At 42.5% G+C, this 18,922-nt stretch overlaps 4 protein-coding genes across 8 annotated transcripts; 3 read left to right on the top strand and 1 right to left on the bottom strand.

The window, feature by feature from the left end:
- The first annotated feature begins 46 nt into the window (after positions 1–46).
- Positions 47–9,128, top strand: LOC112191781 (probable L-cysteine desulfhydrase, chloroplastic). The gene is made up of 2 exons (XM_024331194.2): positions 47–1,521; positions 8,711–9,128. The coding sequence occupies exons 1-2, from the start codon at positions 155–157 to the stop codon at positions 8,814–8,816; spliced, it is 1,473 nt and encodes a 490-aa protein (XP_024186962.1). The 5' UTR covers positions 47–154; the 3' UTR covers positions 8,817–9,128.
- Positions 9,129–10,613: 1,485 nt separating this feature from the next.
- Positions 10,614–14,791, top strand: LOC112195229. Of its 5 annotated transcripts, none has more exons than XM_024335602.2 (5): positions 10,614–10,853; positions 11,280–11,324; positions 11,515–11,857; positions 11,932–13,921; positions 14,391–14,791. In XM_024335602.2, the coding sequence occupies exons 3-4, from the start codon at positions 11,518–11,520 to the stop codon at positions 13,914–13,916; spliced, it is 2,325 nt and encodes a 774-aa protein (XP_024191370.1). In that variant the 5' UTR covers positions 10,614–10,853; positions 11,280–11,324; positions 11,515–11,517; the 3' UTR covers positions 13,917–13,921; positions 14,391–14,791. The 5 variants fall into 5 exon arrangements, with proteins under 5 accessions (XP_024191370.1, XP_024191371.1, XP_040372378.1 ...); XM_024335603.2 differs by having other exon boundaries at positions 11,280–11,409; XM_040516444.1 differs by having other exon boundaries at positions 11,249–11,409.
- A 593-nt stretch (positions 14,792–15,384) lies between these two features.
- Positions 15,385–16,248, top strand: LOC112195231. The gene has a single exon (XM_024335607.2). It carries the CDS (start codon positions 15,385–15,387, stop codon positions 16,246–16,248), a length of 864 nt encoding a protein of 287 aa, XP_024191375.2.
- Positions 16,249–16,853: 605 nt separating this feature from the next.
- Positions 16,854–18,564, bottom strand: LOC112195230 (probable carboxylesterase 18). Its single transcript, XM_024335606.2, has one exon. It carries the CDS (start codon positions 18,539–18,541, stop codon positions 17,462–17,464), a length of 1,080 nt encoding a protein of 359 aa, XP_024191374.1. The 5' UTR covers positions 18,542–18,564; the 3' UTR covers positions 16,854–17,461.
- Between the last annotated feature and the right edge of the window lie 358 nt (positions 18,565–18,922).

Genomic DNA, 18,922 nt, shown 5'->3' with positions numbered 1-18,922 from the left:
GGAATTCGGGTAACAAAGACATGCTCGGAAGAAGACATTATTTTAGCACAATTAATGGTGAAAATTGAAATATGATTAAGAAAATATCTACACACAATTTGTTTTTGGGAATAATCTGAAGGTGTTAGTTCTTTGTTTTGGAGTGAGGCTGGTCATGGCTTGCCGGATAATCATGTTCTACCGGTACTATGTTGCTCATCTACGACTTTGTCATCAGAATATCCAAATCTTGAAGCCCAAGCTTTCATTTCGAATTTCAAGGGCATCCTCTTACCATTATTACCACAACCTTAACCCTACTGATACCCAAACCAATTTCCCCATCAAGCCAAAACTTTCTTCCTTCATTACAGACTCTGAAATCGAAGCTGAATTTTCTCACCATGATCCGGGTGTTGCCCGGATAAACAATGGCAGCTTTGGTTGCTCCCCTGCTTTTGTTATCTCTGAATTGCAACAATGGCAACTCAAATGGCTGCGCCAGCCGGACCATTTCTTATTCAATGAGCTCCACAAGGGGATACTCAAATCAAGAAACACAGTTAAAGAACTTATCAATGCAGAGGATGTTGATGAAATTTCCATTGTAGATAATGCCACCACAGCAGTAGCCATAGTCTTGCAGCAGATGCAGTGGGCCTTCTTTGAAGGCAAATTCAAGAAAGGGGATGCTGTCATCATACTGCAGTGTGCTTATGGCGCGGTGAAGAACTCCATCAAGGCCTATTTTTTGCGTGCTGGCGGGTATGTTATTGAAGTTCCATTTCAATTTCCAGTGAATTCCAGTGAAGAAATTATAAGTGAATTTCGGATGGCTTTGGTGAAGGAAAAGGCTAGTGGTAGAAGAGTTAGATTAGCTATGATTGATCATGTTACATCCATGCCATCTGTTGTACTTCCAGTTAAGAAATTGGTTAAAGTTTGCAGGGAAGAAGGTGTTGATCAAGTTTTCATAGATGGGGCTCATGGTGTTGGGTGTGTAGATGTTGACATGCAAGAAATTGGAGCAGATTTTTACACTAGTAATTTGCACAAGTGGTTCTTCTGCCCTGCTTCGGTTGCATTTTTATATTGTAGGAAGTCAGTCACACATTTAGAATTGCATCATCCTATGGTGTCTCATGACTATGGTAAAGGGTTGGCTATTGAAAGTAGTTGGATAGGAACTAGGGATTATAGTCCATCTTTAGTGGTTCCTTCAGTTGTGGAGTTCACAAATAGGTTTGAAGGCGGTATTGAGGGAATCAAAAGGAGGAATCATGATGCTGTTGTTGAGATGGGTAAGATGTTGGCAAAGGCTTGGGGAACCAATCTTGGGTCTCCACCAGATATGTGTGCGAGCATGATCATGGTCAGACTACCGGCTTGTTTGGGGATTTCAAGTAATGATGATGCTTTGAAGTTAAGGACACATCTACGGGAGCAATTTGGTGTTGAAGTCCCAATATATTACCAGATGCCGAAACATGAAGAGGTTGCAACAACAACAGGCTATGCTCGAATTTCTTATCAAGTCTACAACTGTTGTAGTATATATGAAACATGTTGTATTGTTCATAGTATAAAATGTCTATGTCATGTATAAGATAGGTATTTTAGGTATAATGACTTGTGAGTCAAGCTTTATGCCAATGGGGAACAAGTGTGGCAATCATCATCATCACAACCACAATGTGAAGCTGCAAATGAAGAAGCCACAAGGAGAGGCTACAATTGAAGATGCCATCAAGTTGTATCATTATTTACTTCAAATTGTATCCCTATAAATACCTCCTTTGAATGAAATGAAAGACACACTTGAATCTCTCTCTCTCTCTCTCTGTGTGTCAATTTACTTATCCTTAAACACGTTATCAGCACGAAATTGCTCTAGAATTAGGATCAAAGTTGAGAAGAGAAGAGGTAGTTCATAATCCAATCGAAGCCATTTTCTCAAACTTACAAAAAACCTCCAAACCCTAGCTCATATCAAAGCCCTTGATTCAAGAAGCCCAGAACCGGTTTCAGAACCTCCAGAACCGGCCGGAAACCTCCCGAACCGGCTGCCGGAATAACTGAACCGCTGCCGGACCGCTGTCAAGTCCTGCCGAGCTGCTGCCGAGTCCTGCCGAGCAGCTGCGCAGAAGGCCTGCCTAGCATCTGCCGAGCTCCTGCCGAAGTGCTGCCGAGCTGCCTGCCTACCCCCTGCACACCTCCTGCCGAGCTGCTGCCGAGCTGCCTGCCTACCCCCTGCACACCTCCTGCCGAGCTGCTGCCGAGCTGCTGCCGAGCAGCTGCCGACAGGCCTGCCTACCCCCTGCATACCTCCTGCCGAGCTGCTGCCGAGCTGCTGCCGAGCAGCTGCCGACAGGCCTGCCTACCCCCTGCCTAGCAGCTGCGCAGCAGCTGCCGAACTCCTGCCGAGCATCTGTCGACACGACTTTTCCGGCGACTTCCGGACACTTTTCCGGCGACTTCCGGACACTTTTCCGGCGACTTTTCCGGCGACTTCCGGACACTTTTCCGGCGACTTCCGGACACTTTTCCGGCGACTTCCGGACACTTTTCCGGCGACTTCCGGACACTTTTCCGGCGACTTCCGGACACTTTTCCAGCGACTTTTGGGCAACTTTTTCGGTCATTTCCGACAACACTATTTCAAGGTATTTTTTACTAAAAGTTCCCGCTTTTGAGTTTTTATTTATTTTTCTCCTCTTTTTCTTTTTTTTTGGGAACTTACAATTAAAAAGCGGAATTATAGAAATTCACGCTAAACGAACTAAGAGCGTTCGTGGTCAATGAACTAAGAGTGTTCATAATATCCGGACTAAGAGCGTCCGCAAGCATCGATTTATGACCTTACTAAACATCATTGTTTCGGTCTAATCCAAATATTTTTGGAAATTGATTTCTTGGTAGCATAGCTCGGAAATCTTATTAATTTAGTTTTTCGTGGAAGTTTTAAACTCCGAAACTAATACATCTTTTTCTTCTTATTTCAAGGATGTCGAATGAACCTAGACTCGATTTTCAAATCCTTGACTCAACTGGTTCGGATTACCATAGTTGGAGAACCGACGTTGAGAACCATCTCACATCAAAAGGGATATTGCCCATAATCCAGGCACCAAACGCGGGCCTTGTGTTCCAACGAACACCCATAAAGCATGCACAAGCAATTATCTTGATGCGACGCCATATGGACAAAGCACTCAGATTAGAGTATATGTCCATCAAAGATGCAAGGGACCTATGGGTAGCGCTAGAAGAGCGCTTTGATAATATCCAAGATTCCCTCCTCCCTGACTTGAAGATTCAATGGAACAATTTACGCTTCTCCGACTTCAAGTCTGTTGCTGAATACAATTCAGAAGCTCTTCGGCTAAGAGCCATGCTGAAGTTCTGTGAAAAACCTCTCACAGAAGAAGAGCTGATTGAGAAAACTCTCTCCACCTTCCCCGTCGCAGCAATTATACTATCAAAGCAATATCGCACTGAATATAATGCTGGACGACTTACGAAGTTCAATGAACTTATCAATATTTTGTCGGTAGATGAGAAGCACGACAATATCCTTGTAAAGAATTATAATTCAAGGCCCGTAGGAACCAAAAGCGTTCGTGAGGCGAATTATAATGCACCCAAGAAAGGGCGCAAGGAGCGGTACCCTACTAATAAGGGGCATGTATACCCTAAAAAGGGAAATGACGGACGCATGGGTCCATACAACCGCCCCAATAAGGAAGGAAACCGCAACTTTGGAGCGGGCACACGTGGTGGCAAATCCACACGTGGGAGAGGAGAATATAACAACACCATGGGCCGTAACACTGTGGGCCGTGGAGGTCGCATAATACGCCGTGGTAGTAGCAGCAACAACCCGCCTAGGGAATATCCACAACGTGCACCTCAAATAAAGAAAGTCAATCACAATGACGTGTGTCATAGGTGTGGATCAATCGAGCATTGGTTTAAACAATGCCAAGCAAGTACACAACTAGCTGCAAGCTACAAGGAGTACAGGGAAATGAGGGAGCAAGAAGCTCACCTTGCTGAAGAAGATGATGGTGAAGATGTAATTCTCACCATAAAAGACTTCAAAGCTGGAAATGAAGAGCACGAGGATGCCGCAGACTTTGATTAAAATAGTCTTTTCTATTTTCCAATAAAACGGCAAATGTGCCTTAGTCAAATAACAATTGTATTGACTTTTTCTTATGTGGCGTACTCAATGAAGTATGATGTCTAGGCAAGTAATTGAGATCATGGTACTTAAGCGAGCCTCGCTCCACCAACATCTCTATACTTACCTGGTCATATTTTATTGAAATTACCAAACGGATTGAGCAATTACAATTTGTATAAAGTTTGATTTTATATTGGAATAAACTTTGGAAACTTTGATGTAATCATTGACTATTTTCCCTATTAATAAAGTATCGCATTATCAATGTCATTGACATGTGTTAATATTCCGAACTTTATTTTTCAGTATGTCTTCGGGAGAATTGGAATGCCTTCTTGATAGTGGCACCACACATACTATATTACGACATAGGCAATTATTCTTATGGATGACACCTAGTCAATCTTCAGTGACCACGATGGCAGGACCATCTCAATTGATTCATGGTCGTGGACCAGCTCAATTTCTATTGCCGAATGGCACAAATATTAATGTCGCCGAAGCTTTATATGCTCCAAGGGCTGGAAGAACCCTATTAAGTTTTAAAGATATAAGAGCCAATGATTTTCATGTGAAAACACATTGTGAGAATGGACAAGAGTTCCTTTACATCACCTCTAATAACTACGGAAATACACGAGTATTAGAGAAACTCACGTGTCGCTCTAGTGGATTGTACGCAACCACTATTAGAGTCATTGAATCCAACCATGTCATGAATGAAAAATTATGGGATTCCGACACATACAGGCTTTGGCACGACCGTTTGGGACACCCAGGTCGTGATATGATGATCCGTATATTAAAAACTTCACACGGACATCCATTCTTTAAAACAAAAAGGAATACGAACCAAAAAGAGGTTCAAAGAATTACTTCTAAAGCATATCATTCGTTTTGCAAAGCTTGCTCTTTAGCAAAAGTAGGATCGAGACCATCCTATGCAAAAGACATTAAAGAAAATATACCATTCTTACAAAGAATACAAGGTGATATCTGTGGACCTATCCATCCAACTTGCGGACCATTTAGATATTTTATGGTGTTGGTTGATGCATCGACACGTTGGTCACATGTCGTGCTCTTATCCACAAGAAATGCTGCATTTGCTAAACTCCTAGCACAAATTATTAAGTTAAGGGCTCACCACCCTGATCATCCTATTAAGTCAATTCGTCTTGACAATGCTGGGGAGTTTACATCAAAAACTTTTGATGATTATTGCATGTCCATTGGGATCGAGGTTGAACACCCCGTCCCTCATGTACATACCCAAAATGGTCTCGCAGAAGCTGCCATTAAAAGACTTCAAATGGTTGCTAGGGCATTGGTTATGCGCACCAATCTCCCTATTTCTGCTTGGGGCTATGCAATATTACATGCAGCTGTGCTTATTCGTCTAAGGCCCACTGCCACCCAACCTTTTTCTGCATCCCAGATGGTGACTGGGTATGAGCCTAATGTCTCACATTTACGTATATTTGGGTGTGCAGTCTATGTGCCAATTGCGCCACCACAGCGCACTAAAATGGGTCCTCAAAGACGACTAGGCCTTTATGTTGGCTATGACTCCCCAACCATAATCCGCTACATAGAACCCTTGACAGGTGATCTATTTACCGCTAGATTTGCGGATTGTCACTTTGATGAGACAGTCTTCCCGTCTTTAGGGGGAGACATGAACATAACTAATGTTCAACAAAAAGGACAGGAATTGTCGTGGTTTGTCCCCACTTTGTCTCATCTTGATCCCCGAACTGCACAATCTGAAAAAGAAGTGCAGAGAATTCTCGATCTTCAGAACGTAGCAGAATCGATGCCTGATGCGTTTTCTGATATCGCTAAAGTGACGAGATCACACATACCTGCTGCAAATACACCTGCAAGGATTGATGTCCCTAAAAGACATAATGCCATCTCAAAAATACATGAGAATGGCGCCAACGTTCCCTCTATGGGTGACACATTGGCTAGGCCCACGGCTCCTGCCAGGAAGCGCGGGAGACCTATAGGTTCGATGGATTCTCGCCCAAGAAAGAAGGCGAGTTTGGCACAAAATAATAATCCATTAATCATAGATATGAATAATCCATCTCACGAGAATATTCCGGATTATGGTTATGTCCAAGAGACACCATTGGGGGACGCTCCAATGTCAGAACCAACTCCAGAGAATAGAGAAATCTCCATAAATTACAATAATGTACATGAGATGATGGATAGAAATTCTATGGCAATTGATGATGCGTTTGCATATCATATTGCAAAAGGAATCATAGAATATGATGATATCGAACCTCGCTCTGTTGAAGAATGTCAACGAAGAGCGGATTGGCCTAAATGGAAAAATGCGATCCAGACTGAATTGGATTCACTAACAAAGAGACAGGTATTTGGGCCTATAATGCTGACACCACCAAATATAAAACCTGTTGGCCATAAATGGGTCTTTGTTAGAAAGCGTAATGAGAAAAATGAGGTGATGAGATATAAAGCCCGCCTCGTGGCGCAAGGTTTCTCACAACGCCCTGGAATCGACTACGAGGAGACATACTCTCCCGTAATGGACATTATAACGTTCCGCTACCTTGTCAGTTTGGTAGTTTCCGAAAAACTTGACATGCAGCTTATGGATGTAATTACAGCATATCTCTATGGGGATCTAGATTCAGAGATATATATGAGGGTTCCTGATGGACTTCAATTACCAAAATCAAGTGGCTCTAAACCACGGAGCGCGTTTTCAATAAAATTAAGACGCTCACTATATGGATTGAAACAATCCGGACGGATGTGGTATAACCGTCTAAGTGACTACTTGATTGGAAATGGATATATTAACAATGAAATATGCCCTTGCGTGTTCATTAAAAGAACAAGTTCCGGATTTGCAATTGTAGCAGTTTATGTCGATGACATGAACCTAATTGGAACTCTAAATGAGTTAAAGGAAACTGCTAAATATTTGGAATCCGAGTTTGAGATGAAAGATCTTGGGAAAACACGGTTTTGCCTCGGAATAGAACTCGAGCACCGTAGTGATGGGATTATGATCCATCAGTCAGCATATACTCAAAAATTACTAAGGCGCTTTAATGAAGATAAAGCAAAGCCTGTAAGTACTCCCATGATCGGCCGAAGTCTTGAGCCCACAAAAGATCCGTTTCGTCCAAAGGATGAGGACGAAGAATTATTAGAGGCTGAAGTACCCTATCTAAGTGCGATAGGCGCATTATTGTATTTAGCACAATGCACAAGGCCAGATATCTCATTCGCAGTGAACTTGTTAGCTCGACATAGTTCTGCGCCAACACGCCGCCATTGGATTGGCATAAAGACAATCTTTCGATACTTAAAAGGTACGATTGATATGGGCTTGTTTTATCCCTACAAAGAGAAAATAAAAGACGGAAGATTGGGATCAGACCCTATGAGGCAAAAAGCCACCTTCCGTAATACAGACGCCGGCAACACCATCCATGGTGACCGACGTTCTCCTCCTCCCCTCCATCAAAATAAAAATAATGTTTTGATGGGCTTTGCTGATGCAGGGTATCTCTCTGACCCCCATAAAGGTCGCTCCCAAACAGGTTATGTCTTTACCATGGGAAGCACGGCGATATCTTGGAGATCTACAAAACAGACACTTGTCGCTACTTCCTCAAATCATGCAGAGATTATTGCTCTACATGAAGCTGTGCGTGAATGCATATGGCTAAGGTCTATAAATAGACACATTCGAGGAACTTGTGGTTTGAAGTTTACCACGGATAAACCTACATGCATTTACGAAGATAATGCAGCTTGTATTGAGCAAATGAAATTAGGTTTTATCAAGGGTGACAATACTAAACATATATCGCCGAAATTCTTCTACAATCAGCAACAGCAAACACTTCTAAACATTGAAGTAAATCAAATCCGATCAGAGGATAATGTAGCAGACTTATTTACTAAGTCGTTACCAAAAACCCCTTTCGAGAAACATGTGAAGAGTATCGGATTAAGAAGATTATCCGAACTCTCAGGGGGAGTCTAAATCAGGGGAGTATCTAGAATCATACTCCACGCTCAATGCGCGTTGCACTCTTTTTCTCCTTCGACCAAGGTTGTTTTTTCCCACAGGGTTTTATTACTTGGCAAGGTTTTTAACGAGGCAATTTCGAAGCGCACGGCTTAGACAAATACTATCAACATGAAATATCCAAGGGGGAGTGTTGTAGTATATATGAAACATGTTGTATTGTTCATAGTATAAAATGTCTATGTCATGTATAAGATAGGTATTTTAGGTATAATGACTTGTGAGTCAAGCTTTATGCCAATGGGGAACAAGTGTGGCAATCATCATCATCACAACCACAATGTGAAGCTGCAAATGAAGAAGCCACAAGGAGAGGCTACAATTGAAGATGCCATCAAGTTGTATCATTATTTACTTCAAATTGTATCCCTATAAATACCTCCTTTGAATGAAATGAAAGACACACTTGAATCTCTCTCTCTCTCTCTCTGTGTGTCAATTTACTTATCCTTAAACAACAACAAAATTGATGACTATTATAAGTTCAGAGATGCAATTAATCAACTTGTTTGTGATGGTTTCACCTGTGCTCAATCTTTAGGTAAATATGGTCTGCCTTCATCCTAATTAGGGCTTTTCATGCAGCAGAAAACAGAAAGTTATGCAATACGTACTTCTGTGAATCTCTTTGAATTACTTGTATTGAAATGGGTTTTCATGTGAATCTTTAGTTCAGTACTGAAGCCTTTTAAGAAGTCCATATCATGAATAACAGAAGCCATTACCTCTCTGCCTCCTGCATGTTGCTAGTGGCAATGGTTTCAGTACCATTAATATCCTAGAGTTACCATAGAAAAAAAAAACCTGGAAAAGCTGGATGTATTAATAGAATAAAAAAGCTGGATGCATTAATAGAATAAATACTTTTCTCAGCTTTAACTACAGTAGTTTGATCCATTGAGCTGTTTTTGACCTGTCGATCTGTTGCTTGTTCTTGTTACCATGAACTGGAACATGACAACTTCATGTTCACTACCAATTAATGGACAAAGGAAAAAGGTTGCATCCCTAGTAGGGATCCAAATAATACTAAAATCCACATTCAAATCTTTTCTTTCATAGTTACCCTGCTAACAAACATAAGATTTTCGAAGAGGAATTGTAGTTTTGTTAAAAACGGTGATGAATGGAGCTCTGTATTTGCCTTAACAGGTATATGTAATGGAGCTCTATATTGCGCAGTAAGTAACAGAAAAATGCAGCAAATAATAGAACTCTACAGTCTCGTATTGGTCTAGATGAAATGCATATACTTGGATTGAAACAGAACATCAAGGTAATTATGTACATATTGAAGAAATGGGGAGCTAGCATGTAAGATTTTTTTTCCCAGGTTGGCAATTATAGCCACTGACTGGAGTTCTAGCAAAACAAAGTTTCACAGTACTGTCTCAGCAACTATGTTATATTTTTCATGTTGAATATGATATGGCTCGATCCGAGTGATGTCTGGACGTCTGCATTTGAAAGTGGCTTAAAGAGCCTTAATTAAGTTCACCGTGCAATTCTTGGTGAGCACATTCCTCATCTTCAAGGCATTAGAGTCTACAGACATATATCTTGTAATGGTGATAATATTGCCCCAAAAATCCATTTTTCCACTTTCATCTTGTGTCAATGATGATCAACAAGAGTGAAGGTTTGATAACATAAAAGGTAGTTAATTTCACAAGTTTGACTGCTTCCACTAAATAGCTTAGGTTGAGGTTTTACTTGTTAAGTTCATCAATTTTGTTTGGATGTTGTCTATAGATCATTTTTGTTTTTCCTGTGGCCTTATGAGTGAATAAAATGTTGAGTAATATAAGACTTTAAAAAGATCTTATATATTACTTGCTCAAATAAATAAGGCGTATGACATGCAACAAGATATAAGGATAATAGATGAAATATCAGTGATGCTCACCTAAATGGTAGTTTTAAGTGAACTTCCTTATTCTTTCGGCCATTTTTTTACTTGATCATACATAAAATCATTTAATTGTCTATAATTTGATTATGTTCTTTTATTTATTTTTTATTGTGGAGACGAAGTTCAAAGTTTGAAACTATGGAGCAACCTCGATGTTGGTGTACACCATAGAAGAAAGAATGTGAACTTCACTCATACAAATTAACTCTCAAATCTCACTCGTGTTAAGAAGACTAATCATTTAGGTGTTAGTGATAATCGAACGTAAATAGTCACAAATACAATGAAATTATGTTACCAACCCGTTAATCTTATGAAAGATTGATAACTAAACATACATAAATCAATAAAACATCCACTGATCCACAATTATGTTTTAAAAAATGAATTGAAAACAAGTATTGAAGAAAGAACCATGAATCATAGATACGTTACAAAAATGAAGAGTCAAACTTAAAAATGAACCCAAACACTATTCGAAACAAACACGAAGACATGTCTCCTCTATCTATAAACTACAACCATATTAACCACCGCACTCTTCCCTTTCTCTGCGTTTGATTCTGTCGTGGCCTCCCACGCATGCGTAACCCATTCCCAAAATTCAAAGGTGAGAGCCCAATTCCCAATCACCAAAACCCCAATTCGAATTGGGGCACTGAGGACTCAAACCTCAATTTCAATTCTACAAGGTACCCATCTCGATTCCTCATAGTTTTTCCGCATCAATACACAAATTAGGGTTTCCGAGATTACCTTGCTTATATGTACTTTGTTAAATTTTTGACATTTCATGTTCATAGCTACTCTGCTAGTATTTTTGGGGCGTGAACTTGAGGATTCCAATGTGTTTGGCTTGAAATTTAGGTACCCAATTGCTAACTTTTGATGATTTCTACAATTGGGTGCCTTAATCAGTTTGATCTCTGATAAAGTTTGAAACTTTAACTGGTTAGGATCTCAGATAGTGAGCAAAAAGTGTTTCTTTTGTTGCATTTGGGTTTGGTTATTGAACTTTTTGGTTTTGTTGGTTAGTAAATTTGAAGTAATTGGTTGAAAGTTTCTTTTCGATTTGTGGATTTGTCAGTGACTAGAAAGAAGGCTATCCTCTATTTCAGGTTTAAGGACCAAAGTGGAAGTCATAGTCCAGCAGTTCATGTCTAGTATGTATTGCGTTTAAGCTCCATTAGATTTCTTAAGAGTGAAGTAGTTACTTTTCGATACTGTTGTAAAGTGAAGTGGCATGAGGTTTGTGGAGTTTATTTACAAGTTAACAGCTCAAAAAGTACAATAGAAGATAGATTAGTAACTGAGTATAATAGCTTGCCTAGTTTTTCTGTTTGACTGATGCAGATCATGGCGGGGAAGAAAATCATAACAATTTGTCAGTCGGGGGGTGAATTCTTTACTGAGAAGGATGGTACATTGTCATATAGAGGTGGTGACGCTCATGCTATTGACATTGATGAACAGGTGAAGTTTAATGAGTTCAAAATGGAGGTGACAGAGATGTTTGGTTGTAACATCAATAACATGTCCATCAAGTACTTCCTCCCTGGCAACAAGAAGACCCTGATTACTGTTTCGAATGACAAGGATCTGAAGCGCATGATCAAATTCCATGATGATTTTGCAACAGTCGATATTTATGTCATGGAAGAAACAATTGCACCCGATGTCTCGAACATGCCTGCCAGTAGGTAGTCCTCCTGATATGTAAGCTAGTACTTAATACCTTCTATGTAAGTATTCTTTATGGTGAAATTTCAGAATTTCTGGGATTTTTTTTTTGTAGGTCAAGCAGAACAACTTTGTCAGAAACTGTGCTTCCAGTTGATGTTCCTCTGGATGTTTCAGAGTTTGTTGGTGATACCCCCCAGCCAGATCTGCCACTGGATGCCTCTCTTGATGTTCTAGATGATACCAGCCCTATCGATACACATATTGATCTACCCACTGAGATGTCACCCCTTTTCCCTTTTATTGGCCCCAATGACGACAAACATGCTAAGGGTGCACAGCAGTGGCAGAATTCCATTACGGGTGTGGGTCAAAGATTCAGTAGTGTTCATGAATTTCGTGAATCATTGCGTAAATATGCCATTGCCCATCAGTTTGCCTTTAGGTATAAGAAGAATGATAGTCATCGTGTGACTGTTAAGTGCAAGGCTGACGGCTGCCCTTGGAGAATTCATGCATCAAGGTTGTCTACGACTCAGTTAATATGTATCAAGAAGATGAATCCAACACATACATGTGAAGGGGCTGTTGCAACAACGGGGCATCAGGCAACAAGGAGTTGGGTGGCTAGTATTATTAAGGAGAAGTTAAAATACTTGCCTAATTATAAGCCCAAGGATATCGTCAATGACATCAAGCAAGAATATGGAATCCAGCTGAACTACTTTCAAGCCTGGCGTGGGAAAGAAATAGCAAAGGAGCAGCTTCAGGGTTCATACAAAGACGCATATAATCAGTTACCCCTTTTCTGTGAGAAGATAATGGAGACAAACCCAGGTAGTTTTGCTATATTTACTACTAAGGAAGACTCCAGTTTCCATCGTCTCTTTGTCTCATTCCATGCCTCATTATCTGGTTTCCAGCAAGGTTGCAGGCCTCTCCTTTTTCTTGATAGCATTCCTTTAAAGTCAAAATATCAAGGCACATTGTTGGCTGCGACTGCTGCAGATGGGGGTGATGAGGTTTTCCCTGTTGCTTTCACTGTTGTGGATGCAGAAAGTGATGATAACTGGCATTGGTTTTTACTTCAGCTGAAATCCTCATTTTCAACAACTTGTCCGATAACATTTGTGGCAGACAGACAGAAGGGGCTAAGGGAATCAATTGCTGAAGTATTCAAAGACTCATACCATGGCTATTGCCTGCGATACTTGACTGAGCAACTTATCAGAGACTTGAGGGGGCAGTTTTCTCACGAGGTGAAGCGACTCATGGTTGAGGATTTCTATGCTGCTGCTTATGCACCTACTCCAGATAACTTCCAAAGGTGTCTTGAGAGCATTAAAAGTATTTCATTAGAAGCTTACAATTGGATCATACAAAGTGAGCCATACAACTGGGCGAATGCATATTTTAAGGGTGCCAGATATAACCATATGACATCAAACTTTGGAGAGCTGTTTTACAGTTGGGCATCAGATGCACACGAGTTACCAATAACTCAGATGGTTGATGTGATCAGGGGTAAGATTATGGACTTGATCTACAAAAGAAGAGCAGATTCCGATCAATGGTTGACAAGGCTAACTCCATCCATGGAGGAAAAGCTAGATAAGGAAACCCTTAAAGTCCAAAACCTCCAAGTACTACTATCAGCTGGTAGCACATTTGAGGTTCGTGGTGAATCCATTGAAGTTGTCGATTTAGATTGCTGGAATTGCAGTTGTAAAGGGTGGCAGATAACTGGTTTACCATGCTGTCATGCAATTGCTGTCATTGGTTGTACGGGTCGGAACCCATATGATTATTGTTCAAGATTCTTTACTTCTGACAGCTACAGATTGACATACTCAGAGTCAATACATCCTATTCCACAAGTAGACATTCCTGTGACAAAGACTACTTCTCAGATAGCAGTAACTGTAAGCCCTCCTCCAACCCGCCGTCCACCTGGCCGGCCAACGACAAAAAAGTATGGATCTCAAGGAATGAATAAGCGTCAACTCCAGTGTAGCAGATGCAAGGGTCTTGGGCACAACAAGTCCACTTGCAAAGAGATATTAATAGAGTATTAGCCGTTGTAAGTATTAATTTTTCTTTAAAAAAAAATTTATGCTTCCCTCTTGTGCATTTTATCACGGTTTTGATCGTTGTTGTAGCAATAAGCAAGTAACAACAATGTTGTTTCACTGCCTATGTGATTTTACTGGTTTGTTAATCTGCATCTATTTTTTAGCAACTTACAGGCTCATTTTGTAGGCGTGGCTTCTTTGTGTAATTTGTGAATTGTGATACGTATAAACTTGGGTACATATATATATGATACAAGCAGGTCTTAGAGCCAGATAGTGACCCTTTCGTATTAATGGACACAGTTACGCGTTGATATGCATTTGTAGACTTAGCTTTTGTGTTGATACCTTAGGTTAGAATTCCGTGATGTTGGTCTGTGACGTAGATTTCAGCTTCTATCCTGTCTCTTGTTACTTGGCATATGTCAATTTTTAGTGGGATATATATTAATAATTGATGTGCTTCCTTTTTCTCAGTTCTGTTGATAGGATCGCATCAGAGGACAAGGGGCACCTCATTCTGTACCAGCGTCCGGTGGAACTTGAGAGAGATGGGTACTCAGTTTTAATAAGCAAGTCAAGGAACCTGATATATGTGTAATACTAGTACTTCTTTTGTAATTATCAGTTCTTTTTCAGTAGTATTGCTAACTTGGGTTTCCAACAAAGTTGAAAAGGTTTGTAACGAGTCTAATGGCCGTGGATGGTAATAGTTTTAGGTTAGTTTAAGGTCCACGAAAGTGGGAAACTGTGGATGCAAGACATCTGGTAGTACATGTAGTCTTTAGTATTGTGAATGAGCCTTCTGGTCGGTTGGTGGATGATTAAAGCAGCTGAGATATCTTGAGCTGAGCATTATGTGAAGAAAATTGCTTTGATCGGTAGTATTACTCGTTAGAGCAAGGTCACCGGATCAACTACTATTCACTATTTTTTCGTGTATATTTTCATTCTCTGGGTCATGAAATATACTTTGCCCGTGACCCAAGGCACAAAATACACTGTGCAGGTCACCATCATGGTGACTCAGAACACTATACATGGTGACTCAGGGCACGAAATATATTGTGCTCGTGATCCAGATGGTGAAATTAACACTAAAAAGCAGTGAATGGTGGATGACCTGGTGACCTGTGCTCGTGACTCAAATGATGAAATTAACACTAAAAAGCAGTGAATAGTGGGTGACCTGGTGACCCAGCAGGTGAACTTGCTCTTAGTAAATCCGGCAAGCGGTTGCTAATTAGATGATCTAATTAATCTCAATTACGGTTTTTAAATGAACGGTTAGATGATTTTCTTTCTCCGACAAGAGAATCTCACCGTCCTTTTTTTTCTTTTTTAGGCCCACACCACATCCTATAGTACTTCTCGGTAAACCCATACAAACTTCGTTTCAGACTTTCGACTACTTTTCCTCCCTCCCTTTCTTCATCCTCCTCCTCCTCTCCAAATTTCCCCTCCCTCCAAAATGAAGAACCCTAATCCCGACGACACGGCTCCCAATCCAAAACCGAACAACCACCATAGCGCCGACAATGGGCGGCTGAGAGTAGAGGCACCGGGACCAGCCTCGGCCGCAGGAGGAGGAGCAGCCGGCGGCGGAGTGGTAGAGGAGTGCAGCAACTGCGGGACCAAGAAGGGGTGGGTCCTACACAATGTCCGTTACCGAGCCACCCTCCGCCGCCTCTGCACCTCCTGCGTCCTCCGCCTCCACCCGGCCAGCTTCTGCCCCATCTGCTTCCTGTTCCAGGACCACAGCAATTCCCAAAATGCCCCTCCCCCCAACCTCGTCTCCTGCTCCAAGTGCCCCTCCCTCTCCCACTCCGACTGCCTCCCTCCCTACGCCGCCTTCTCCCCCTCCCCGTTCCTCTGCCCGCCCTGCGCCTCCGCCAACCCCAAATTCTCCTTCTTCGAGCTCGACGACCGCAACAAGGTCCTCGACAAGCGCCTCGCCGCCGTGCTTCTCTGCGCCGCCAGCATCGCCGCCTCGTCCATGTCCAAAGCCGCTGCCATCTCACGCGCCGAGGCCGAGCGGCGCGTGAGGGAGGCCGCCTCGGCTCGGAAGCGCGCTCGCGAGGCCTTGGACCGCTTCGTGCTCCTCTCCTCCGGCTCCTCCTTCCAACCCGGACCCGTCGTCAAGGCGGCGGCGGCGGCGGCGGCTCACGCAACCGAGGTCTCTGGCTCCTCCAATGGCGGGAAAGAACCCTCCAAGAACAAGACCACCACCCCGGTTGCATTGACGAACAAAGCTCATCACCCTAATGGGGGCTTGCATCATAAACAAGAAGAAAAGGCTGAAGAGCAGAAGGTGAAATTGGAGCTGAAAGAGTGAAAATAATTTCGTATCTTTCTGTGTTTTTTTTTTTCTAGGTGATATTATGTATTCTGCACCAATTTTCTAGTTTGCAGCATTGTAGAGTCTGATTAATGTATAGGGACCTCTGGTTCCTCTCAAAATATTGATCTTCTTTAGGTCTCTATGTATGAATGATCCTTTTGTTTTGTTCTGCAGAATATGATTTTTTTTTTTTTTGGTTAAGAACAAGAGGCTGTGTGCTCTAGTTAGAGTTTGACATTACTATAGATAATTACTTATATGTTACTAGCGAAAGACTACTGCAATACCAGTTGTACATTCTCTCTAATTTTTGGAAATTCTGATGAAGAATGTCTTTAAATAACCCAGCTCCGCCCAAGCTCGCCTCTGCGAATCTTAAGACCTGGAGAAGAGTAGCTTCGATCGCTCCAGCCCCTTCAAGAAGCAATTTCGAAAGGACCCCTGTATATGTTTCCGCAGGGATCCAAGTAGCCGTATCAAGCTTCCTTCCCATCTCCTCTGTTTCATTTGCAATGACTTGCTTCTTTGCAACAGCCTCTTGTAGTTGAAAGTTGAGACTGTTAATAACTTTTATATCTGTGCGAGTGCGTCACATTGACTATAGTAACTTTCTCTCATGGCAATTAGTATTAACCAACAACATTCAAGCACCGATACACAAACCAGTAGTAACAACATTAACCAACAATTCTCAAATGCACACTACAAAATACTGCTCACAGCTTTTTAATCGGCAGCATTCAAGGCACGAGCTGCGTGTGCGCAGCAGCACAAAGGAACCAGCCACATCAGGAAGTGAAAAATCTGCTGCATCGTTCTCGACTGAGTAAAACCTGTTCTGGAGTTTTGGTTTGTCCAAGTTCACTTTATCAGTTTCCCCTTATTACAGGAATGTGGAATCTTTACTTATCATCTGAAGATCATTCATCTTTCACTTGGGTGGTTGTGAATCAGAAAGGGAAAGTGTTCCACCTCTGTTTCATCGGAGTCCATGGCAGCCTCCAGTCTTCTCAACCTCGAAGCTTTCCAGTATTTGAGTCTTCTCCCCTCCACCCCTGACTTCTTCAGTTACAGCCTTACAGGAGCTTTTATTACATCAGCATGTTGGCTTTTCCTATACACAACAGGAGTTGAAACAATACCCAAACCCCTTTTCCAACATTATAGATTTATAACCACACCCCATTTAGTGGTAAAGTTGCATAGTTTAACCGGTGGAAGTGGAACTGGAAGCAACGAAATCTGTGACTTGAGAAACCAATTGGTCCGACTCAGGCAACTCTGGAAAAGCATAGAAGCCATGAAACATATTGGGATGCTCGATCAGCTTGGCCTCAATCCCTGATTTCCTCAACCAATTATAGTACCTCCTCTGCCAGTCCTGCAGCGGATCCGCCCCTCCCACGAACACCACCGTCGCCGGATACTCCATACCCGAAATGTCCACCGCGTTCGGCCCGCTCACGTTCGCCACCTCATGGTCCCGGGTCGACCCGACCGGCAGAAACGCCTTCCACAACCAGTCGGTTAGGGTCACCGTGACCAATGGATCCTTCTCGAGCCGGATCTCGGACTCGGTCCGCTCCTCGCCGCCGAAGAACGGTTGGATAGACACCAACCCGGCCAACTTGACTGTCCGACACCGACAGGCGCGTACGGCCATTTGGTGGGCCAGGTTCCCTCCGGCGCTGTCCCCGGCTAGGAAGATCCGGGATCTGTCTGCGTTTTCGGGGAGGACGGCGTCGTTTTGGCCGAGGAAGGACACGACGTCGAACCCGTCGTCGCATTGGGAAGGGTAGCGGTGCTCCGGAGAGAGACGGTAGTTGACGGAAACTACGACGGCGGGGATTGTGGCGGCGAACCTACGGCAGAAGGCGTCGTAGGCAATCGAGGAGGGGCTGCAGGTCGTGAAGCCACCGCCGTGAAAGTAAATCACGACGGGAAGAGCGGTGGAGTCAATATCGACGACCGGGATGAAGAGCCGGAACCAGAGATTGCGAGTGGGGTCGACGATGACGTCGGAGGAGGTGACGCCGTTTCTGGACTTTGGTGAGGCCTTGGGGTCGACGAGGTTTAGGAGACGGCGGTTGACGGTGCCGTCAGGGCGACGAGCGGCCTTGTCGACCTGTAGCAGTAGCGTCAACGCCAGCCGAGTCTTCCACGACAGTGAAGCTAACGGGGATGAGAATGTGGATGGTTCAGAACCGGACGTCGTCGTTTTGGTCGCGGCCAAAGGCAACAACAAGCTCTTCGGCTTTCTCGTATGGTACCGCACTATCCTATACATTTTTTTTTTTTTTTGGAAACAATTTTTGTAATTTTTTTTCTTATATAACAATTTCAAAAATATCTTCATGAGATTCATTGAATCTAGTTTTAGTGGTTTGCATAGGTCCAAGTGTCAGCTACTAAGAACTGATTGAAATCCATTCAAACGTTTTTAGTTTCATCTGCCGTTCAGATTGCTCTAACCGGGACATCATTTCTGTCGGGAGGTCTTCGGCATACGGCGGTTAACTTCACATACCGCTGAGATTGAACGGTTTTGAGTGATGAATAACTAAGGCACTGAACCCACATATGAACGGCTGAAATTATATATTTGTTGTATGTATAAACATAAACAGTTCAATCACATTTCTGTATAAACATAAACAGTTCAATCACC

The sequence above is a fragment of the Rosa chinensis genome, chromosome 3, assembly GCF_002994745.2.
Source record: "Rosa chinensis cultivar Old Blush chromosome 3, RchiOBHm-V2, whole genome shotgun sequence".
NCBI classification, from domain to species: Eukaryota; Viridiplantae; Streptophyta; class Magnoliopsida; order Rosales; family Rosaceae; genus Rosa; species Rosa chinensis.
This window is presented reverse-complemented; position numbering and strand designations above follow the sequence as displayed.